We start from the raw sequence: 26,420 nt of genomic DNA on the forward strand, positions 1-26,420 counted from the left end.
TCACTCACATTGGCTAATGTTTTTTTTTTTCCAGTTTCATTTTTACTGTACATTTCTGCTGAACATTTCTGCTGAACTAAACATTTCTGTTGAACATTTCTGCTGAACTAAACATTTCTGTTGAACATTTCTGCTGAACATCTCTGCTGAACACATCTACCAAACATGTCTGCTGAACATCACCTTTTTTCTTCTCTCCTCCCCTCCCTTTCCCAAATATTCCATTGAGAAGAAAAAAACAAAACAAATTGAGCAACACACAGCAGTAAACATTCACAGGTTTTTTTTTCTTTTTATACTAACAAAGGAAAACAAAATTAAAAGTACCCCCCCCGTCTCATCATGGCTACCCAATAACTGTCGCTGGTTATATAGATATTGTAAGACCCAACAACAGGCACAAAAATTTAAGTGGGAAGTGTCTGTAACTCCATAAAGTATATGATAAAGGGATGCCATTTATAAAAAAAAAAAAAAACTTGTCCGTACAACCCTTCATCGTATACCTTATTTTCTTGAGTTTTAGAAAAAACATTACGTCCTTTAGCCACTGGGAGATAGATGGGTATTTAGCAGACTTCCAATGCAACAGTAGGGAACGTCTTGCTATAAGGGATGTGAAAGCAATAACATCCTTTTGTATCGAGCTCAATGGAACTGAGTCATCAGGAATCCCAAATACAGCAATCAATGGGCAAGGTTTTAAATCTGCCCTGAGAATAGTGGACATGATGGTAAAAAAAACCAAACCAAAAACCATCGAGATCAGAGCAGAAGAAAAACATATGGCCAAGATGGCAGGGAGAGCCATGGCATTTATCAAACTTGTCCTCTACGTCCGGATACATCACAGAAAGTCTCAACTTGGACAGATGGACTCCGTTTAAAACTTTGAACTGTATAAGTCCAAGACGAGCACAAGAAGTGGTAGACTGTACCCTCCCTATAGCATGTTCCCAACACTTGGCTAATGTTAATGTTCATGAGTCCACCATCAGGAGAACACTGAACAACGATGGTGTGCATGGCACAGTTGCAAGGAGAAAGTCACTGCTCTCCAAAAAGAACATTGCTACCCATCTGCAGTTTGCTAAAGATCTTGTGGACAAGCCTGAAAGCTACTGGAAAAATATTTTGTGGATAAACGAGACCAAAATAGAACTTTTGGTTTAAATGAGAAGCGTTATGTTTGGAGAAAGGAAAACACTGCATTCCAGCATAAGAACATTATCACATCTGTGAAGCATGGTGGTGGTAGTATCATGGTTTGGGCCTATTTTGCTACAACTGGGCCAGGACGGCTTGCCATCATTGATGGAACAATGAATTCTGAATTACAGTACACGAGCAAATTTTAAAGGAAAATGTCGGGACATTTTTAGGTCCGTGAACTGAATCTCAAGAGAAAGTGGGTCATTCAGCAAGAAAACGACCCTAAGCACACAAGTCATTCTACCAAGAACGGTTAAAGAAGAATAAAGTTAATGTTTTGGAATGGCCAAGTCAAAGTCCTGACCTTAATCCAATAGAAATGTTGTGGAAGGACCTGAAGCAAGCAGATGAACTGAGGAAACCCACCAACATCCCAGAGTTGAAGCTGTTCTGTACTGAGGAACGGGCAGAAATTCCTCCAAGCCGATGTGCAGGACTGATCAACAGTTACCGCAAACGTTTAGTTGCAGTTATTGCTGCACAAGGGGGTCACACCAGACACTGAAAGCAACATATTTTGCCACTCACAGATATGTAATATTGAATCATTTTCCTCAGTAAATAAGTGAACAAGTATAATATTTTTGTCTCATTTGTTTAATTGGGTTCTCTTTATCTACTTTTAGAATGTGTGTCAAAATCTGACGATGTTTTAGGTCATATTTATGCAGAAATCTAGAAAATTCTAAAGGGTTCACAAACTTTCAAGCATTGCTGTAGGATCTAAATTTAAGCCTGCTGAAAACTCCAGCTTAGATCAGCATTGACCATGAACTGGTTAAAGCTGGAATTCTATTCTGGTTCACCTGGTCAGAACTAGTTAAAATTTTACTTACAGTTTGGTGAAGCTGGTAAAAGAATGGATAAACTGGTGAAGGTGCTTAGTGAAGGGTTCCCACAGAATGACAAACTTGGTTTTAGATTTGACCCTGCTGAAAAATCCAGTGTAGACCAGCTTTAATCCTGAACTACTTAAGCAGGTGTACTAGTCTGGTTTACCTGGTCAAAACTGTTTGAACTTGCTGTATACTTCAGCCTGGTGAGCTGGTCTATGCAGTTAAATTGGTGGAGTAGCTTGGTGAAGCTAGTAAAAGCATTGTTAAAATGGTTCACTAACTCAGTGAAGCTGGTGAAAACATGGTTAAACTGGTGGATCAGCTTAGTGACACTGAAATAGAAAGTTTGTGTGTAACTTACTTGCCACATCATATGACAACATTTAGGGTTGGCTGAACTTGGGGTTAACTTACTGTAAGCATCAGACTAATATTCATGACAATATCTGTAGCTTCCAGGGAAGGGTGGTGTTCTGTAGGGACTTGAATATACCATCATTCTACATGAACTCCTGCATATCTGTCAGAGCCTGGGTCTGTACATTTATCAATAGTAGGTTTCTCTTTGGGTGGGTGTGTTGGGGGAGATGCATGTTTTGCAAATGCCTAGTCAATCCATCCATCCATGTTCTACTGCATACTCCTTTTCAGGGTCACGGGGAACCTGGAGTCTATCCCAGGGAGCATCGGGCACAAGGCGGGGTACACCCTGGACAGGGTGCCAATCCATCGCAGGGCACAATCACATACACACTCACACAACCATTCATACACTACAGACACTTTAGACACGCCAATCAGCCTACCATGCATGTCTTTGGACTGGGGGAGGAAACCGGAGTACCCGGAGGAAACCCCCGCAGCACGGTGAGAACATGCAAACTCCACACACACATGGCCCCGGCGGGACTCGAACTCCGGACCCTGGAAGTGTGAGGCAAACGTGCTAACCACTAAGCCTGCCTAGTCAATACCTCAGTAAATTATGTGGTTATAAATTTAGAGCTCTTCTCAGTGCATTAATAGTTAAACCACTAATCTGTCACACCACAGCCCAATTATATTGCTGTGTTGATTAAAAAGGCACACACACACACACACACACACACACACACACACACACAAACACACAGTTTTATATACTGTATTTTAATATTTCATAATAAGTCTTCTATATGTCAAAGTACTTTAAACATAGATTAACTATAATATAAATAAATAAAAGTAAATCATTAACAAATTGACTTTAAATCTATTAGAGATACTACAAATCATGAAAAAGTATATTTAACAAGATAAAAGAATAAGCCAAGTTAAACTGGATTAAAAACACCTATACAGCTATAGAGTGTTTCTAATGTTCCCTAAAAAGCTAGTCAACAGTTTAAGGGCATTGTAAGACAGATGTCTTCCACCAGATATGCTGCAACTGATGCACAGGATTTACAGTAGACAAATTTCAGCTGGGCACAGTTCTCAGGATGGGCTATACTGCTTTGAGAGAGCAGAAAGATACGTAGTGTGAGGGATATGCAGTGGAGTATAAAGAATTAAATATATTATAAACAGAAACCAATTAAAGATTGTCAGTTCAATTAAAAAAAAAAAACACTAAAATGTAATTAACAAATTATTACAATCTTATAATCTGTAGTCATTAAAATGATCATCTATATTATCTTTATCATTATCATCATTTCTATCATTATCACTAACTACCAATGTCTGCATTCCTTGCATGTGGTGCAGGGGTAATGTCTGGTGCAACAGTCGTGTACCACAAAGTAGCTTTTTCCCCCAACCATATTAGGCTCTGAATTACAGTAGCTTTGGCGCCGAACAATTTGTGGTACTGATGACCGCATGCATAAGGGCATGTTACTGATGAAGGTGAATGATGGCTTTCATTTCTTGGAAAAACACAAGGCTTTCTTTAGCTACCCAGGGTTTTATGTGTATAGCATCAGTCCTTCACCTCTAATGCACCTTCATATTAATCAGTCTTTAGGAGGGCAAAAGTATCCAGATTCCATAATAACAGTTTATTTTAAGAGGTAATTAAGATGTTGCTAAAGGTTTTTTTTTTTTTTTTTTTTAATGAAAATGCAATTAATGTTGCCATACTCAATGCCTGACATGTATTTTTTGCAATGTTTACTCAAATTGGATGTCTCCTTTTACATAGTGAGTAGTACCAGGGAATGCTGTATTCATTTAATGTTTGTATTAGTCTCTTGTTGGAATTGGCTATCTGCTCGGACAGTCTAAAGCGGGGGTGTGAACAGCAAGGTACTGAAAACTATCCACTGGGGTCCCATTCATTTTTAGAGGGTGGTAGCACCTTTCTTGCTTCATGCTGAAGTCCACTATCAACTCCTTTGCCTTGCTGAAGTTCAGGAGCCGGTTGTTCTTCTGGCACCAGTTCTCCAGGCTTTTAATCTCATCCAGCTAGGCCTTCCTGTCATTATCAGAGATCAGGCCCACCACTACAGTGTCGTCAGCAAACTTGGCAATGGTGGTACAGTTGGAATTTTGTGTTTTAATATTATGTAGGTCCCCTTTGTGCCACCAAAACAGCTCTGATTTGTTCAGGCATGGGCTCCACAAGACCTCTGAAGGTGTGCTGTGGTGTCTGGCGCCATGACGTTAGCAGCAGATCCTTTAAGTCATGTAAGCTGCGAAGTGGGGCCTTCATGGATCGGACTTGTTTGTCCAGCACATCCCACTGATGCTCGATTGGATTGAGAGCTGGGGAGTTTGGAGGCCAAATCAACACCTTGAACTCTGTCATGTTCCTCAAATAATTCCTGAACAATTATATTGCTGAAAGAGACCACTGCCTTTAGAGAATACCGTTGTTATGGTGTTTAATTGGTCTGCAACAAGGTTTAGATAGGTGGTAAGTGTAAAAGTAACATCGACATGAATGCCAGGACCCAAGAATTCCTAGTAGAACATTTCCCAGAACATCACACTACCTCTGCCGGCTTCCATCCTGTGTATCCTGGTGCCATCTTTTTCCCAGGTAAGCAATGAACACACACCAGCCATCCATATGATGTAAAAGAAAATGTGATTCATATCAGACCAGGCCACCTTCTTCCATACTTCCATCCTGCGATGCACTGTTCTGACACCTTTCACCCGTTCTAAAGAATTTGCTTTTCTTTTATTCACTCTGGGCATTATGTTATGTTTATATCCCTGAAATATGACAAGATATATAATCTAATAATTTCCAAATACAAGACTAACAAGATTAAGGGCATTTGTGTTTCCTTTAATCAGCCACAAGATGTCGCTGTTTATTCACGTGTTAATTATTTCACCTCGATATAACAGTATAAGGATATAACATTAATAAAGCTTACTGAAATCAGTTGGTGCAGCATTCATATGAGTGAGCAATGTACTTTCTGTTTCCATACTTATTATGGGATTATACTTCTGGGAATTCTAAAAATGAAAGACCTATTTTGTGCACATATTTTAGTTGCTTGATTAATTTAATAATAAAAACAAAGGGCTACAGGAAATCTGTCTTTATTTTCAGAATTACATGTAATGACAAAGTGCACAAAGCAAACAATAATAAAAACATAATGCCAACTCAAAAGGTCAAAATAAAAGTACATATGATTAATTAACAGTATTTTCCATGATACTTTTCGGTCATGAGTCCATCACACAACAAACCCATATACAGTCTCAGGCAACCCGTGCCCTCAATTGCTTAGTGCCATGAAAGAAAAAGAACAGAGAAAAAAAAAAGAAAAATGTGCTACTGTTATGTTTGGTCTCTGTGTTGCTGCAGAACACAATTTTAATTAATGTACAAAAAAGTGCTTACCCCTATGAAATGATATTTTAAAAAAAAATACTGCACCAAATAAGATTTTCCACTAATAGAATAATAAACAAACGTCAAAACATCAAATGAATTTCCAACACATTTTTATGCTTATGATCGTACTCTTACAGTCCTACTCGACTGAATCCGGTTTATGCAGACAAAAAAAAAAAAAAAATACATGGAATACAATGTTGTATGAATATTCAGTGGGGACATACCTGATGTCTTTGCAAATCTAGCATGACATACAAATTAATTTCTTTTAAGGAGGCCATGAGTAAAAAAAAAACAAAAAACGATTGAGCACTGAAAAGAAACAGCAATTATCACAATGCAAATAGTTTATAAGATCTGGTTTTAACTATGTTCCATTACGGAAGATCACCAGAGCTATGATAAAGCCTCACAGGCTGACTAATACCAGATTGATCTCACCTGGGAGAGATCAGTGGGAGAGAAGACATTCTGACAAATTGGAGTGTTGCCAATAAAACATTACACCATAGTGGCACAGAATAAGATGATCCAAATTTAAAGGTCATGGCTGGAGGATCGTGCTGCTGCTCAGCAGTGCAGCCAGTCTGTTTTCACCTCTCCCACTTTGACGATCCTAAAGTTCTCATCCATTTTGTAATAGTAGGAGTCTTTGAAGAAGTAGCTGTAGGCTGTAGGGCACAAAAAAAAAAAAAAAAAAAAAAACACAATATGAAGCTGAAACAATAATGCCAGGAGAATCCACAATCCCAGTCCTATGTTTCGATTTTGATTCCCTAGACTTAATTGTAATAACGTATGCTGTGCTAGTGAAGTGAGTTAACACAGATTAAGGGAAACAAACAAATATATAATCATGCAGCACATCAAGTTTGCACCCTTAATAAAAGGTCAGCAAGTCAACATTTCAGGTATAAGAGATGCTGTTCTGTCCTCACATTGCACTTAAAATGTATTATCTGAGTCAGCCTAGAGTCTTTATTTTCCCTTGCTGTTTAAAAACCTTGAGGTAACTGGCTATTGTGCTAAATTGCAGCTTTGCACTGGACTTCATTTTGCAGTTGGTCAATGTTTCCACATAGTCATGTGAAAAAATAAGTACACCCCATGGAAATTGTTGGCTTTTTTTTGTCATATTTGGACAAGAATCATTGATCATCTTTGAAACAGTGCCTATTACTGAAGCTGATATATTTGAAGAAAACCACAAGGAAAATGAGCTTTTTCAATCATTTATTCAACATAAATATCAATAGATGTGATATTCTTCTGTGGAAAAAGTAAGTACACCCTTGGCTTGAGAAGCTAGTATTGCCCCCTTTAGCAGAAATAACTTCTTGTAGGTGTTTTGCATAATTGTCCACCAGGCTTGCTGGAATTTCTGACTACTCTTCCATGCAATATTCTTTCAGTTGCAAGATGTTTGAGGGTTTTCTTGCACGTACTGCCTGTTTCAAATCCCCCCACAACTTTTAAATTGTATTCAAATCCAGGCTTTGACTAGACCATTCCATAACCCTCCATTTCTTCTTTTTGAGCCATTCCTTGTTGGATTTGCTTAGGATGTGTGCTTAGGATCATTATCCACTTGAAAGGTCCACTTCAACTTTCGGACAGATGGTCTCACATTATCTTCAAGTGCTCTTTGATGTGATGCAGAATTCAGAGTTGGATCATTGAATGCAAGCAGTCCAGTCGCTGAGGCAGCGAACAACCCCAAACCACAACATTTCTACCACCGTGCTTCACAGTTGGTATAAGGTGCTTCTCTTGAAAAGCTGTATTTGGTCTGTGCTAAACATATCTGCTGTTACTGTGGCCAAACAACTCTATCTTTGATTCATCTGACCAGAGCACATTATTCCAAAAGGCATGGTCTTTGTCAATATTCTCATTGGCAAACTGTAGCCTTTTTCCTGCAGAGCAAATTTGTGCAATCTCTTTCTGATCGTAGAAACACACTTTGACACCAACAGCTGCAAGACTTACTAGCAGATCATGTGATGAAATTTTGGGGTTCTTGGAGACATCTTTTTGCATCAGACGGTCTGCTCTTGGGCTGAATTTGCTGGGACGGCCAGTCCTGGACAAACTGGCAGTCATTTGAAATCTGCGCCAATTGTAGATTATTTTCCTTACAGTGGAATGATGTAATTCAAATAATTTGAATATCTTTTAAAATCCCTTACCAGACTCATAGGCATCCACAACTTTTTTTCTGAAGGCCTTACAGAGCGCTTTACATTTTGGCATGATGACACCACACACCTCAATAACAAAGGGAACACCAGACACTAGATATGAGTGGGGTATGAATAAGACAGGTTCCACCTGCACTCCCTAAGCAGGTACAAATCACTGGCACCCAATCTTCAACAATGATTCTAATTTTATCGAATAGAAGGTGTGAAAAATGTAGGGGTGTACTTATTTTTTCCATGTGACTGATCTGTTTTTTTTTAATGTACATTTAAACTGTGAAAATTACTAAAAAATGTCAATTTTAAGTGTAATTTGATAGTGTATCACCTTTATTAATAGGCACTGTTTCAAAGAGGATCAAATGTTTGCTTGTCCAAATATGTGTTAAAAAAAAAAAAAAAAAAGCCAACAATTTCCATGGGGTGTACTTATTTTTTCACATGACTGTAGCTGCATGTTCCAGATTCTGAAAATATAGTTTGTCTTATGTTCATGCTAATTAATATCTAGTAGAACCTAGTAGAACAGCAGGTCACAAGTTGATGTATGTAGTGCCGCAGGTGGTGGGATTCAGAATGAGTACAAAGCAATAATAACTAGATTTTATCTTTTTTTTTTCCCCTGTTAATATACTTTTCCTGGATGACTGGGCTAGTGACTTGTCCCCTCGTGTAATTATTCACTTTGTATTTTTTGTGCAGATCAACAAATTATTTTCTGTATATCCAGTTAAGAGGCAGAAGTCTTATATTATATATATAATCTTAATCTGCAAATTAAGATACAATTCAAATGAATACTTTTTGAAGAACTGATTCTTTCTGTCTTGGCTGCTTTATGAATTTTTATGGTTGCTTTATTTAAAGATTCAAATTTATACGTAACAGGGAAGGAAATAGGTTAATTGATAAAGTCCATGTCAGAAATTGGTCCTCAAGTAAACATTCACTCTGAAGCTATGGCTAAAACAAATAAGGTGCTGGCATTTACAGGAAATGGGGAAAAAATGATCTGCAACATAGAGTTGGTTAGCTACCAACATAGAGGCTCGTTTCAGGCAACACACACACTTGCTCTATTTAACACTTTTTTTTTATTTTTTTTTTTTTATAGAGTGTATGTGTATGTGGGAGTTTAGGTGACGACTGACTGCAGTAAAAGTGTGCTTGTGTGTGTTCTCTGCATAAAATGGAGCAGTGATATAACTAGCAAGAAGTCCATGTTGACTTTCTACAAACCTACCCACATATTTGCCACATGATAACAGGTCACCTCAGGAATATAATGTTTATAGATTATACAGTAACTTTATCTATTAATGAGATCATATAAAAACCACTGAGTCTCTTACTCTCTCCGTTCAAACTTAAGGCAGCGTCCAAATCATCAGGAAGTCCGTTCCAGAAATCAGCAATGGGTTTGGGGAAGCTGGGATCCATTATAGAATTGGTCTCATCGTATCTGTGAGGTTAAAAATCAAACCAGGTGCTGTTTACATGCTAACAAACAAGACAACATTGTAGCTAATTACTGCTGGATACAGATGTTTAATCAAGACATTGGCCGTTTAACATATGCTGGTAATGTTATTTCAAGAAATTGCTAGGCATACAGTTAAGTGCAAAATTTTGGATCCGTCAAAGACCAGATAACATGTCTTCAGTAAGGAATACAACACATGTTATAAGAAAATAATCAACAGCCGAATGGCATGATGTTACCACCCTGAAATTGAATATTTTCCAATAACAGCACATTCCAACGTGTTTTATTCCTCTTACACCACAGCAATTTGGCAATGATTATAATGGGGGAAAAAATACTGAAGAATGCTATACTTTATACTTATTATTTTACAGTTATGTTTAATGTTGTGGAACATCCATGAAACAAGTTAGTTTCTGTTATTACTTGTTATAGCAGAAGCTATAAATAGTTGTTCCCTATACAGTCTCTTTTTTCTCCCTGGAAGGCAATAAGACGACAAAATGTAGCTTGTCGTGTTACAGAGAAACCACAAAGCCCAAATCCCTCCAGCCTGAAGACTTTTTTACATTGGAAAGTTACAGCTTTACCTCTGACTGTTACTGGAGACTCCTTCCAAAACTGGTAAATAAATTAGAAGAATCATTTTAACCCATTTAGGTGGAGTGTCCACCATACAAATCCCTGTGTAAGTTACCATAGAAATGATAACACATTAGAAAAGGTGCATTAACATAAACCTGTTGGCAATTTAAGCAACACCTTCTAACCAATCAGAATCAAGAAATGCATAAAGCTGTGATACAACACAGTCTGTATTATTTGACCATTTGGGAACATCTGTGAAATCAAAGTCTTCTTTATTTTGTCCTAAGGGTATGAAAACTTTTACACTCAAATATATATGTAATTTAATTTCAGCATTTTTCCTCCACTGAACATGACTCTTGATTATTTGTATTGTTATCTCTGGTGTCACTGTGTGTGATAGTTGAGACGGTACCTCCAGAATTTGTCTCCAGAGAACAGGTAGGTCTTCTTGGTCTTTTGGTAGGCAAAGGCCGCATCTATGTGGGGAACATTTGATGCAAAGCCCATGGAGGAGATCTTTTTAGGATAGCCTCTATCCAGATTGCTCCCTGAATACACCCACACTTCATTACCTAGGATACACACACACACACACACACACACACACACACACACACACACACTTGATATGACTACATACATAGAGACTAAATGCAGGTATTTTTAAGATAAGAGACCAAAATAAACTAAGTAGGTCTTATTTATATTTATAGTCTTTATTTGACTAACAAAATCAATTTGACAAAGTTTGTCCGTAGTGTGTAATGAAACATTCCAGTGTATTACATCTTGATTAATATAACTCCTCATGCAATTGTGCATTATAACTTTTCCCCAAAGTATGACATGGTAGGACACATTTTATAAGTGTTATCTATAAAGCTGAATCTTCCTCCAAACCCCCCAAAAAAATAACAAATACAGGGTCTGCAGATACAGAGCTCTTTTTAAAAACTGGTTTTCTTTTTTTGTGTCAATAATAAGGGAAATGTGATCTCAGTATATTACAATTACTCAATCAGAGACAGATTGTACACCATCATAGAGAACTAGCTGCAAATAGTCTCCTTGGAGACGTGGGACACTGGAAAGTGGTCGGTCGCTGAGTCATAGCCTTGGAGAGAGGCTGAGACAGAATTAGAGCACATCGAACCTAAATATAACTTTGTAATTGTACTTTCTTTTGTAACTTCATATTGACTGCAAAAAATTAGTAGCTATTTTCTATTTCTATCTGTCTATTAAGTCATATATCATTAAAATGATTGTCATTGATTTCATTTTATGATATCCTCTGTGCAACTTTACCTGAAAAGAACACGGACTTCTCCTCCAGCGGGTTCTCATAGGCTGCATCTATCTTATCAGGAAGCTCACTCCAGAAAGTGGCCACCAACAATGGTCCTGATGGCTTCTTGTCTTTGTTAGTAGTTCTAAACAGGAACCTGAGAGGGAATAAGATAATTGACCCAGGGTTGACTTTGAGTTGAATGACTCTATGCATAAATAAAACTGGATTCAGTAAAGGGTGATGCTGGTGAGGAATAGAATAGCATCACTTCAAAAAAGGGACTGAAGTGGCAGCCAAAGGCTAGAGTGAAAAAGAGAAGGAGTTAGTGATGAGGAACTGTGTAAGTGTGTGTGTGTGAGAGAGAGAGAGAGAGAGAGCAAGACCGAGAGATAAAGTGAGAGAGAGGCTGCATTAGTAGATTTGCCTCTTGGCAACAATGGGGTGATTCATTGGAGCATCTGTTTCTCGTTATGGCAGAGAGCGGAGCCACTGGGACAGGCCCAAACTGTGCTTTTCCAACATTCAGCCCAGCAACAATACCCACTTCCCCCAGCTCCTTTTCCGCTGACCTATTTTTCAAAGGCCAAATTATTTCAGACCTTGAATAGGCAGATCCGGCCTATGCATTTCAATAAACAGCAAATACAAAAAAAAATCAGGCTACAGCAATGTTTTAACCCTGTAATTACTCCACTTGTGTCCACCACTGCATTGAGTCCTTCATTGAAAGTCTTCCTACTGATGCTGTTCTTTGAATTTACAAAATGTTTCTTATTGTTTGCAGGCTTTTGGATTTTCCCCTTGCTTTGTACCATGCAGATCACTGACAATTAACTGACCTCAGGTAAACAACAACCTTCTAGAAAAGAGCCTGTGCTGGAGAGCACGTTGAAGAACAACCACATACTAATGTGGTGAGTGTAAACCGTCATTACTACCAAGATGTTTCACATTCCAAAAGTACTCCACTTTCAGTAGTCACCAGCATGAGAGCAGTCAGGATGGCAAGACAGTGGGTGAGAAAGTCATCACCTGTCAAGCTATATCCCACTGTCCCAACATCAGCATGATGTGTAGTGAAATGACCTCCAAAATTCATATAGCTCCAATGTCACCCTATATAACATGCCATATAATCAGTCAAAATTCCAGACTGTTATGACAAGTTTTAAGATGTGTTCAGTCAAGCCAGTGCCTTTGCCCTACCTCCACACAGACCTTATGGATATACCATTGATTGTTTTTCTGACCTTACTCCAGCAAGGTCACATATGTTCTCTATTTCCCACAGAAAATAAAGCAATAGAGGAGTCCATCATTGAGACATTACAACAGGGGTACATCATATCATCCACTTGCTTACTTCTGTAAGCATCTTCATTTCTAAGAAAGGAGGAAGTAGTAGACCCAATACTGACTATTGCATCTCAGGCAAACCTCAGAAGGCACAATCTGTCCTGCAACAACTAACATCCACCACCATATTTACCAAACTTGATGTATGAAATACTTTCAATCTTATTAGGATTCAGGAAGTGCTTACATCAAAAACAGCATTTAGTACACCATGTAACTATGAATACTTAGTTATGGCATATGGATTGGTAAATGCCCCTGCTATTGTCCAGATACAGAAAATCTGCCCTCCAAGATATACTGGGCAGATTTGTCATCACATACATTGGCAACATATATCATTATTCCTAACGACTGAAAGATTGGATTCAATAGGCAAAATAGGAAACTTGAATCTATTCAAATAAGCTGGGAAATGTGAGCTCCATGTATCCTGTGAACCTTTTGGGCTATATTATTAGTTAAGGAGAATTTATCATGAACTACACAACAATTTGGAGAGTCACTGAATAGCCAACGCCCCAATGCTTAAAAGACCTTCAAAGGTTCATAGGTTTCCCCATCTTCCACAGTTCCACAACTGTGCCGGTCATATCACTTAACGGGTGTTTCCAAGAAACACGTTTGCACCACCCAGGCAGACCACCCATACATTCACCACAGCTCTTTTCAAACACCCTGATGCCTTTCATCATGGATGCCTCAGATATCATTAGATATCATCAACATGGAGGATCTCCATCAAAAATAATTCCCACTGCATTCTTTAAAGGAAAATCACTTTCATCAAACTGGCACGGGAGGAGTGACATCATTAATTAGAGTGGATGGAACATCTACTGCAAACTTTAAAAATCTAGAGTAAATGCCACACAAACCTCAGGTAAATGCCACACAAATCACCAAAATGTGTATTCCACAAGATATAGTACCAGACAGGGGTTCCTATTTCACATCACAATTATGGCGATCATGAAAAAGCTAGGAATCTCAATCAGCCTCATTTCAGTCTACCACCAACAGGCAAATGGTAAAGTACAGAGAGTGTATCAAGAGAGATGAAGATTCTTAACCATTTATGAAGAGTGTTCTGATGAACGGTCCCATTTTGTCTCATAGGAGGAATATACCCAGAATATACCCTCTCACACCCTTCCAATATGCTACAAACCATTATTGTTGACTGAAGCACCTCCTGTTAATGTTATGATTTCATAAAAGCAAAAGGGCCTGGGAGGAGGTCCAGAGATGCACAGAACTAGCATTCATTCTACAGGAATTTGCTGACAGACATTGCTCTGCTACACCACTGTTCAAACCAGGGGAGCTCGTATGCTTGTACACAATAGATTTCCATCCATCAAGAAGTGGTCAAGTTTCCCTTCTCAAACCTGTAATTCTTGGTCCCTCCTTCTGTAATCACAGTAAGGGCCATGTTAATCACAGAAGACAGCTACAGTAACTCATACTCTGAGAGGGTTGCAGTACTCAAGAACACTGCTGAGTCTCAGCTCAAGAAGCCTTGGACCCAGCACTTGTTGGAGAATTCCACGCTAAATGCTTGGATCACTCAGCTCCATGGACAAGGATGAAGATGAATATAAAATACCATTCCAGAATGAGCTCTCTGGTGGGAAGGTGGAGTTCTGTCATGTCAAAGTCAGTGCCTGCTGCAGATTACAATACCCATGATGCTCAGCCAAACACAATGTTAGCTGGCATGCAGACACAGGGCTCATTTTTGTACCTTGTACCTATATATGCATATCTATACACGTTTTACTCCCTATATATTCACATTTTGAAGCTAAATGCATCCCTATAAAATTGTCCTATGCCCAGACTTATTCTTTCAGAGCAGATTGGTATTCCCAACAAACAACAGCAGAAAAAGGACAAATGAATGTATATACGTGACTTAGATGAATGGGAGAGTTAAGACTTTCATGTTCCTATTACGTCACAGTCCACCTATAGCTCTAGACGCTAGGAATGGTAGACGCGGTAATCAAATGACTAGACGCCACTCCCTTCCAGCACTGAGTTAACAGCTGCTCTTGAATACACACCTGTCAGCATTCCCTTCTTATAGTCCAGCAAGCTCCAACAGGACAGCAAGAGAGGATTACAGGGAAACTGCGTAAAGGTCCACTGACTCACAAGAAAACAATCAGAGCTTTAATTATATATAATATATATATAAAAAAACTGTGAATACTTAAAGCAAAATAAAAGAGATGGAATTTCCACTGCAGCCACACAAATATAATGCACACAGAATTTATTATCCATGGAAGTTTTTCAACATATCTGCCTCTTTGTCTGTTTGCCAAATGGTTTAAACAGCTGTAGAAAGTGACCCAACTGTTGTGAATATCTCAGGGCTAATATCATCTTTCCTTAGAGTAGTGAGCCTCTTTATTACTTGCTGACTCTGAGTTTAGGATCATTCTAAAATATATATTTGATCACAATGGCATTTCCAATATCTTAATATGATTTGTGTAACTAACTACCATCAGGTATTTGCAGGAATAATCATTTTCTTCCCACAAAGGCCATGAAGTTTAGACTTCATCCAACTTCTGCGTTCACCTTTGTTTTTTTATAAAGAGAAGTTAAAATCAAATCTGTTGCAAAATTCTACTGAAATGTAGCCATGTGAGGCAATAAAAGGCTCTCTGAAATACTCTTTCTTAACAGCTGGTGTTTATACTACTGAGTCCAACACATAACAGCTGTGCTGTAAATAATCCTGAATTGATCCTAATCTAAACAAAACACACAGGAAAGCTACTAACAACAAAAGATTATAATTAAAGTAAATTAAAAACAAACATGCACATGTATAGTTGAGCAAAAGCAGGTAGCTCTGTCACGAGATTTTCATACTTTATACCTCTTTGCCATGTGCAATTTTTAACTAGAGGGCTATGCCACTCAGGATAGTGTCCAAATACCCTAGATAGTTCTTGGGCATGAAGTCAAGGAATATGAACAGAAATATGTGCATATACACAGTTAGGTCACATCATGAGACCTCATAGGTGGTCATCACGAGGATCCCAACTCTATTCAGAGTTGGCAAATTGTCAGTTTAAGTTAAAAAACACGATGTCACTAGCTATGTGGGAAAAGTTATATGTATTGTGTTGATAGTACATGCTGCTTATATACACAATATGGGCAATAGTATATGCACAACTGACAATCAGGTATCATGTAAGTGTCTTCCCCAAATTATTGCCAAAAATTTGTAAGGACACAGTTGTCTAGAATGCCTTTGTATGCTGTAGCACTGAAACTGCCCTCCACTTGAACTAAGAGGCCCGAACCTGGTCCAGCATGACAGAGCTCCTGTGCAGGTGCAAGGCCCATGATGGTTTGCCAATGTTTGAGTGGAAGAACTCGAGTGGCCCAAGCCCTGACCTCAACCCCACTGAACACATTTGGGATGAATTGGACCACTGACAATGTCCTCACATGCACTATTGTGATTATTAACAGTATTTTATTTTATCATTATTACTTTTAATACTCAGATGCAAGTTTGATAATACAGATCGGATGATGCTTTTAAATATTCTAAATACAACAAACTTTGGAACTGACTTTAGTGGTATGAAAAATGTGATTGCTGATACTGGGTGTTGCAGCAGAAGTTTCGATGATTCATACAATTATTTATTTTAACTTCCAATTTGCATATTTAATATTGACTGTCACTGTCCCAGACTTGAACTTCAAGGTAAAAGCTAGGTGTCACAAGCATTATCAGACAGCTGGATTGAATTTCCAACAGGAAAAAAAAAAAACATTTCAGTTCTTTACAGGATAAAGAAAAAAAACCTCTGTTTAAGTAACACTCCACCCCCGTGCACAGATGTCTGATCAATGCTGAACTCTGTAGATAATTCTGAGGATTCAATACCGGCCCATGAGGTATTTCGGCATTAGTTCCTCACTACCGGTGCTTACCAGAAATCTGAATACAGCCCTCAGTGTGTGTGTGTGGTCTCCTGATCATCATTGCTAACCACAGAGCAGTAAGGATTGAATTCGCATTAAAGATAGGTCTGTGTTCAGAACACTAAGCACTCTCTTTCGCTCCAAAGGCTCGATTTGGAGACCACATTATGTACATAAGCGTGGTGTGTGTTCAAACCAACAACTTCAAGGAGTTTTGCTTAGGATCGTATTATTTGGGTTAACTGATCCAATCAGATCCAGTCCCCAACAGAGGACATCTGGAGTGAACGGATGTCTGTGTGTGTGTGTGCGTCACCATAGGGGTTTACTCAGAGTTACAACTTGATTAAACACGTATGCATGCTAATTTCGTGGCTTTCATTTCTACTTTCATTTGCAAGCCACCTAAGAGTTTAGTACATCGAATACAGTGACTACTGCAAAAAGCAGACAACATACATACTTGTAAACATTATGGAAAGCCTGTGATGGAATGTTTTATCTGAGGTTTAATTATGTAATTATAAGAAAACAGTACAGTCAGCAGATCTACCCGAAGTTTGTTGAAGCATGCTTTTTGTTTATGCCATGAAACATTTTGCTGTGGAATCTGCAGAGCGATTTGTGGTTACTGCACACAGTCTAGCCACACACACACACACACACACACACACACACACACACACACACACACACACACACACACACACACACACACACACACACACACACACACACACACACACACACACACTCAGCCCAGCCACACGCAAACATACACATAAGCACTCACTGCACTTTCCACTTAAGAGGCTCTAGAATTTTAACTTCAGCTTAAATATTTTACGTTCATTTATTTAATTCAGAAATAGATTGCAGTTACAGATGCAGCATAACTTGTATACAATGGTGCTTGAGAGTTTGTGAACCCTTTATGATTTTCTATATATCTGCATAAATATGAACTAAAACATCATCAGATTTATTTATGGAGGAAAATGATCCAATATTAAATATCTGTGACTGGCAAAAGTATATGAACCTCTAGGATGAGCAGTTAATTTGAAGGAAAAATTCAGGTCAGGTGTTTTCAATCAATGGGATGACAATCAGGTGTGATTGAGGACCCTGTCTTATATAAAGAACAGGGATCTATCAGAGTCTTATCTTCACAACACATATTTGTGGAAATGTATCATGGCACGAACAAAGGAGATTTCTGAAGACCTCAGAAAGAGTTGTTGCTCATCAAGCTGGAAAAGGTTACAAAACCATCTCTAAAAAGTTAGGACTCCAGTAATCCACAGTCAGACAGATTGTGTATAAATGGAGGAAATTCAAGACCACTGCTACCCTTCCCAGGAATGGAGACCAACAATGATCACTCCAAGACCAAGCAAATGTTTTGGAATGACCAAGTCAAAGTCCTGACCTTAATCCAATAGAAATGTTATGGAAGGACCTGAAGCAAGCAGTTCATGTGAGGAAACCCACCAACATCCCAGAGTTGAAGCTGTTCTGTACCGAGGAACGGGCTAAAATTCCTCCAAGCCGATGTGCAGGACTGATCAACAGCTACCCCAAACGTTTAGACAAGGGGGTCACACCAGATACTGAAAACAACTGTTCACATACTTTTGCCACTCACAGATATGTAATATTGGATCATTTACCACAATAAACAAACAACCAACTATAATATTTTTGCCTCATTTGTTTAATTGGGTTCTCTATCTACTTTTAGGACCTGTGTGAAAATCTGATGACGTTTTAGGTCATATTTATGCATAAATCTAGCAAATTCTATATGGTTCACAACCTTGCAAGCACCACGGTAGCCCTTTCAATAGATTGAATATAATTTGCTGTGATGGTTTTAACATTATAACAGTATTTCTTTAAATACATATGATTTTTCTTTTGAAAGATTGTTTATTTTTATATATGACTTTCCAGCCATTTTCCACAATCATTTTTTAAACCACTTAGAGATTAGTTGACTATGAACTACCTGGAAGTCATTCTTGTCATATAGAAATTTAAATTTTTATGTAAAACCACCCTCGTGGTAAAATAACGTCTAAATTCTATTTGTGCAGCATTTAACCGCAAAGATATGCAAAACATAGAACATTGGTTCTTAAGCTGTAACAAAAAACAACTAATAAATCCCACAGGACAGAATTTTAATTTCTAGATTATTTAAATGTGGTCAATAATATTTTGGTCATTTATTAGTCATAGAGCTTTGTGCTCCTGAGCGTTTCACTGACAACACATTTCATGTTAAACTTGGTTGAAATGTCTAGTCAGACATGACATTAGCATATTTTAAACTGCAATTGTTAATTTAGCAAGTGATCTAATCCTGACCCTGATTCAGGCACCGTGCCACAGAAAAGACAGACAGCATCACAGTTACCTTTTTGTAAAGAAGAAAATCTCCCCTCTGATCTGTGCTATAGCATCAAATACGATGTTCTCTTTGCAGATATCCAAAGGAGTGACTGGACCCTGAGTGGGAAGAACTGGCTTTCCTGTTGGCACACCTGTGAGTGAGAGAAATAGTCTTCCATCATTCTGATCTTATATATGTGATAAAACATGACAGGATGTACTGTTATAGGAAAATAATCAACGGCTGGGTGGTGTGATGCGGCCCGAGGAGAAGTGGAGTTACTGGTAACACCGTGAAGTTGATACATTTCCAATAACTGTATGTCCCAAAATTGTTTAGTCCTCTTGTACCAAAGCAATTTGCCAACAGTTACATTTTGCTTATTTATAGTTGTATCTAATGTCGTGGAACACCAGCCTTTCTCTAACTGTTACAAAGCACTGCTACTGGAGATTCATGCATACATGCTAAATGAACACTTCCTTACAGACAAGAGCACCATATAAACAATTACATATTCTTGTTTTTGTATTTGTGTGTATTTTCTACTATAGAAATAAAATAAGCACATTACTATAAACCTACTCTATGATTTGAATTACCTTCAACACTACAATCAGAACTGCTGTTACAGACCATCTGACCAATCAGATTTGAGAATTCAATAATGCTGTGGTATGTCATTTTAATTGTAGCATCATTAAATGTGTTTTGTTTGACTCTCTAATTACCGTAGAGCTCCTGAATTCCTCTGATGTCATCATTGGGGAGCCTGAAGTTCTTAGTGTAGGTGTAGATGGGAGCCATGAGTGCTCCAGGGTCTTGGGAGTGCTCCAGGCCCAGAGCATGGCCAAACTCATGAGCTGCCACCAAGAACAGACTGTAGCCTGGAGGATAGTGGACAAAGAATGGGTCAACACACCTAAGCCTGGTCATTGTAATATATAATTACAATACAGGTCATCTTAAACTAGCATTCAGTAATGAGTGCCATATTGTTAGTCAAGATGGTGTCAAATTATGTGTTGTGCTTTGTATATTTTACATCTAAGCCAAACAGATCCCGTGATTGATCACCTTGGTCTGGACAAAAGCCCCATTTGCGGTCTTCATCAAAACTCTTGGTGGCACTACACCACATCTTCCCATCATTACGTCCAGAGGTGGTGCATGCGTCATAGGATTTGCCCAGGAAAATAAACGGGAACACACAGGGAGCTCCTTCAGCATTCCCTCCAATCGTAGACATGGCTGAAGGGCAAGGAAGAACACAACACAACTTCATGAAAGGATATAGAGTAAAACTATACCTCGAGCTATGGTTCTCGCTTTTGCAAGAGAGTCTTGTATATTTTGTCAATAAACCAATGGCCATGTACTTCTACTTCCACTGAAAGAGGCACTATGACTGCCATGGCAGATAACATAGCCACACTCACCACCAACTATTAAACATCCGCCAAATCCGTGACTATATGATGCTAAAGTTCACCATTCGATAGTTTGTTTTCCTCACGGAAACTGGTGCATGGGCACATGTTTAGACAGATGTAAAGATAGCTAATCAACTTACAACCTTTAAGATACCAAAATCTGAGGTGTACTACACCTATCTGATGCCTGATTAGGAGTGTATAAGGCTGAAACTAGAGCAGCTTAAACAACTGTGAACAGTTACTACAGCAACCAATAACAACAGAGACAAGGATCTGGAGTTAAATAAAATGTGCCTGTCTGTTTTAGCATGGTTTAGCAAAATATAGGCAACCACTTGATGCTTCTTAATCCATCTGAAACCAATTCCAGAATAATTTCCATTTCATCATGAAAAAAGTTCCAGACCGTTTCAGGATTGTTTTTTTTTTTTTTTTTTTTTTCCAAATGTCATTCTTAAACATTCTAGACATTCTATATTGGTAAAATTTTATGTAATGGTAATTAATGGTATAGTTTAAAAAAAGTCTATATAACTGAGACATAACTATAAGTCTTGAGTCTATATAACTTAGAACCCTTACTTTACTCTATGTAGTCCTTATATTTTTCAAACCACATTCTGAACTTTGGTACTTTTCCATATTGAGAAATGAATGCATTTTAATCTCATACTTTTCCAAAACTCTGTTTAAAGATGTGAATACTGCGGGCAATAAAGCACATTTATAACACTAATTTCTACTAACAGGGGTATTCTCTAACATATTTAGTACACTAATTATTTTTTCTGTCACCCAGCTCTATATTAAGGGTAGCTTCTAATGTTCTTAATGCTAAAAGAGTGCAAAGCAACATGCAAATGTGTCTGTTACTCACATTCCACACTTTCTTAAGGCTATTTCACAGTACAACTGGCAATAAATGATTTTTACAGCAGTGTTTTAGTATCCAGGGAAATATTAATAGCATGATACATCTGACATTAAGAGTCTCACTGGTAGTTAATGGAAAAAGCCTGTCTTATCAAAAATGAAGAAATGACATTTGAAACCAAGTCTAAGCATTCAGATCTCTATTGCAAAAAGATCTGTCCTGACTCGCAACACGCTCTCTTTGGTTGTGAATGTAAAAGAATCTGACAGAGATGCTTTTAACATTAGCACAACACCAGATGCTTTGAACATTAGTACGGCGGTATTATTATTAGAGGAATGAAACTCCAAAACCGGTGAAATGAGAGGCTTTACTTTTCCCGCACTGCTCAGGTTTTATTTTGAACGATGGGCTTGATGCAGCCCAAGCCTTCTTTTGCTTTTTAGTCAGACGTTATACAGTATGAACACACACACTGGCACAGAAACACACACAGGACTACATTCTCAGAGAATTAGATCCAGATGAAGAGGCCTGCTCTCTTAGTTTTAGCCAGTTTTTTGACACAATGGAAAAAAAAAAAACTACTGCCAGCCCACAGTGAAAAAAAAAAACCCGACCAAAACATATGAGCGACTTTCATAGCCTTCTAGGAGATTAACAGGACAAATGGACACTGCAGATGGTTCTATCATACTTAAGGGATGGGATAAGGAATTTAGAAATATCTATCAATTATGGCAAAATACAGTAAGTAATAAATATTGATATTTTGTTCATTAGAATGAGACATATTTTAGAAATATTTAGTAGGTTGAACAGTTTGCATTTGTGCCCATGTGAGTGACAAAGCTTTAACCAAAATGACTAAACATTCAGCTAAGATGGAAGATAAAATTAAAACATATAAATGATTTGTTTGATTTTTATATAAAAAAATATATATATTTATAAATTGAATCAATAATTACAGTATGTACCATATGCAACTTATCTGTGCATATAGAAGTCTTTTAACTGAAGTGGCTCAAAAAGAAACCAAACTGCTTTGTTATTTTTGGCTGAAATATGGCCTAAGCGGACACATTTTTCCTGCTGAGTGTAAAGCACTTTAAAAAAAAATAAATAAATAATAATAAAAAAATACTGCCCATTCATGTGGCTAAATTAGCATGACCCTCTAAAATGACTCTCTGCCAACTGAATGTGACCACAACAAATATTATATCTTAGTAATATTACCTGACAATTAAGCTTTCATTCATCAGTGTGTCCAAATACTATATCTCTCAAGTCCTTTAACATCTCAAAATACTGCTACACTTCACATTGTATTAGTAATAATTGTCTATAACTCAAAATGGTTCCAGCCACAACCACATTATGACTCACAACCACATTGCAGCAATCCTTTTAATAAGAAAAGTGTGATGCATTGGGACAGTAAAAAATAACGAGGTACCAGTTTCGGGGCAGAATCCATAGGTCTTGTCCTGGTCATAGTTCTCGGTAGTGGCGCACCAACGGTACCCGTCATCTCTACCTGAAGTGGTGCAGCTGTCATACTTCTCTCCTAGGAACGTGAAGGGTAACTTGCATGGTGCTCCTTCTCCATTTCCACCCAGTGTGAGCAGCACTGCAAAATGCAAAGTACACTCTTAGAAAAACGTCAAGGGTTATTTAAGGGTGGAACTCTTTCCAAGAGATAATTAGCTTCCTGCTGATATCTATCTGATACTGAAAAGATTGTATGGCATGTTCTGTGGTAATACATACTAAAATATTTTGGTCAAACTGGTGTTCTACCATGGGTTTCCCAGTCATGTGTAGGATGAGTGTTATATACAGTATAAACATCAAGCATCTGCAATAATGTATAGCTGCAAAGTCTGTCATTAAATATACAAGTACAGTGAAATTAATTTCTTCACATATACCAACTTGTTAGGAAGTTTGGTTCAGACCACAGAGTCAGTCATGATACAGCACCCCTGAAGCAACTGAGAGTAAGGGTCTTGTATAACGACCAACACATGGCAGCTTGGCAATGCTGGGATTCAAACTCTCATCCTTCTCACTGAGAGCTGAGACCCTATATCGTGGTCTCATCTCTGCTATGTAAATAATATAAAATGGCAATATATTTTTTTGGAAAATTTAGTAGTAGCATCAGCAATATCGGCTAAATGGTACTCACATTCATGTGGACAGAACCCGTACTTTCCATCAGTGTCAAAGTCATAGGTTGTCGAACACCACAGAAATCCATCATCACGTCCTTCATTTGTGCAGGTGTTGTATAGTTTACCCATGAAGAGGAACGGAAACTTGCAGAACTCCCCCTCTGCATTGCCAAACTTCACCTTTACAACTAGAGAGAGGGTAATGGAAAACATAGTTTTACTTGGGCCATGGAGAAAGACCTTTATATTCATGAAAACCGTATGGTGAAAATACCTTGACCCTCTCCCAAAGTCCAATGCTCATCATCATCAAAGTGGGAATCTCCTCCAATCCCAGGACCTGGAGCGAACGCGTGGGCCAGGAGACCATCCTTACCATCAAACGGATAACCATCACCATGCTCTAAAGATCACACCAACGTCGAGTCAGCACATACTGTATACCATCACATTCCTGATAAATGTAGTGTATCCTGATTTCTACAACACATCTGAGAAGTCTGTAACAACATGCTGGGATTCATTCACATCTGAGTCATCTGTGGTTTTTGTTTGCTATGTCCTGTTCTTCTTTGGGTTCATTGGCAGGACAGAGATACAGCCACTGGATAAAAATCTCAGCTGGTCAAAAACAAGCAGGGTTTCGGACAAAAGTAGTTATCTCGTGATTTCTTTTGACAGTTCATGTGCCCTCATAAGCTGCAATTTCCAGTAAACTGAGCTGTGCTTTTAATTATACAGTGAAACTGCAAAGGCAAAGTTGAACCAAACCACAGCTTGTGCAGAGAGTAACTGCAGTTACAGTGTCTATTCATGTTGTATTTTCTCAAACTATATCTAGCATTAAGTATTGCATACATCGAAATCCTTAAAAAAAAAACAAAAAAAACTATTGCAGTCACCTGACATGTAACTTTTCTTGTTAGTGATTCTTGTACTTTATTTACTAAGGTGTATGAAGACACCCAGACAAACAATCACACCAGAATGTTTTTACAAATACCATTGCGCCCAAAGTTGATCATGATATCAGCCTCTCCGGTCGTAAGGCGTGTGAATTTCAGAGGTGTAACATCACTCCAGACTTTAAAAGCACGGAAGAATGCATCATCAATCGTCTCCTCATCCATGTCTGGACTGTGACCCAAGATCCTAAAGAGAAGATAGATAGTTAGACCTCCATACTCAAAAGTGAAGTCTCTTATACCCTTGTACTCTTAGAATAGACCGTGTTTGACATGATAAAATCCTACGAGACATATTTGTGGTTATGACTCATTTATAGTGTTGGTTTCGCATCCAGCTATAAGGGCATCCTCTATCAAAATATTCCCCTTTCTGTCTTTGACTCATTCTGTTGCTAGTGATGCAAACAGTATCGTTCCGGTCAGCTCTAGCCACAGAAGGCAGCGTCAGGACATTCTTTAAACATTGCTAATGCTGTCGTTGCTTTCCAGTTGGGTTCTTTGTGGCTTGCAGAGATACCAAATATGGCTTTTGTTATATATATATATATATATATTTATTTATTTTTCAGAGAAGAAGAAAAAAAACATTTTCGGATCCAAAAAGAGGACTGGACATCATTTACCAGAACAAAATGTTTGAGTAGTCTCATTTTCCTATCTCAGAAAACAAACAGCAGGATGCCTTGGCAGTCACACACACACACACACACACACACAAACACACACACACCTGTATGTAATTTCATTATTTTGCCACTTAGGCTTTGCTGGGAAGAAGTTGTAATTGGCAACATCTGGGACACCACAGCGCGGCTTCTTCATAATCTCAACTGTGTTCTGGTCAATCTCTCCCGTCTCCGGAAGAGAAAAGAACTTCTGCATCTTCTTCAGTGTGTCCTTCAGAACCATCAAGTTGCAGCGATCTTGTGGGCAGCCATAGAACTTATTCAAATAATGCTTTAGATATATAAGACAGTTAAGGAGAGAGGGAGGAGGAGAGAGAAGAAAACAAGAACAGAGTTGACAGAGTTTAGAGGTTAACCTCACTGGAAGTGCTACCACATTCCAAACCTTCTCCAACCACATCCCACATAAAATAAATAAATAAATAAATAGTTTAGAACTTTAAATAAACATTCATTTTATGGTCTTAGGCACTCTTTATAAATGACAGCTTTTAACGTATAACACAATAAATAAGAAAAGATGTCTTTCCAAAACAAAGGCAGGATTTTACATTGTGGCAAGGAAAAAAAAAGTCTAGAAAATATTTTTTTTTAATTCCTAAAAAAAATTAAAAAAATAAATCCCCCATCATGAACATTAACTCCAGGTTACAATGAAATATCTTAAAGTGTTTACCTGTAAAAACCCATGACACATTTTCCACATTAATTCTCATGACCTACTCACCAGCGCTACTTCTTTGTCTGTCCGGGATATAGGATCATCGCCTGGGAACTTAATGATTGGCGAAGGCGCTGCAAAAGTTCCTAAAGTTGCAAGAACCTGAAACAGGAGAGCTCGAAGGACTAAATGCCTCCGTCTGAAAAGCGTCAAGAAACTCATTTTATCCGGTTGCAGAAGGAGCCTGGACACAGACGGTAGTAACAGCTCGGCACCGTGCGCTCTTGAAGCTCCAGTGTGCGCGCGCACGTGTGTGTGCGTGCGTGTGTGTTTTCCGCTCGTTTTCCTACACTACTGCACACAACCGACCCGGAGCTCGCGCACAGGCGGGCTCGTGGACGCGCACACACAGTACTCCGGCGCCG

General features: G+C 38.3%; 1 protein-coding gene across 1 annotated transcript; it reads right to left on the reverse strand.

The window, feature by feature from the left end:
• Positions 1-5,575: 5,575 nt before the first annotated feature.
• mmp2 (matrix metallopeptidase 2) lies at positions 5,576-26,420 on the reverse strand. The gene is made up of 13 exons (XM_053617005.1): positions 26,062-26,420; positions 25,379-25,605; positions 24,684-24,832; positions 23,955-24,083; positions 23,695-23,868; positions 22,960-23,133; positions 20,265-20,438; positions 19,919-20,074; positions 19,212-19,338; positions 11,482-11,618; positions 10,586-10,745; positions 9,449-9,558; positions 5,576-6,566 (listed from the first exon to the last, which is right to left on the reverse strand). Exons 1-13 carry the CDS (start codon positions 26,215-26,217, stop codon positions 6,466-6,468), a joined length of 1,974 nt encoding a protein of 657 aa, XP_053472980.1. The 5' UTR covers positions 26,218-26,420; the 3' UTR covers positions 5,576-6,465.

This window comes from Ictalurus furcatus, chromosome 27 (genome assembly GCF_023375685.1).
Source record: "Ictalurus furcatus strain D&B chromosome 27, Billie_1.0, whole genome shotgun sequence".
NCBI lineage: Eukaryota > Metazoa > Chordata > Actinopteri > Siluriformes > Ictaluridae > Ictalurus > Ictalurus furcatus.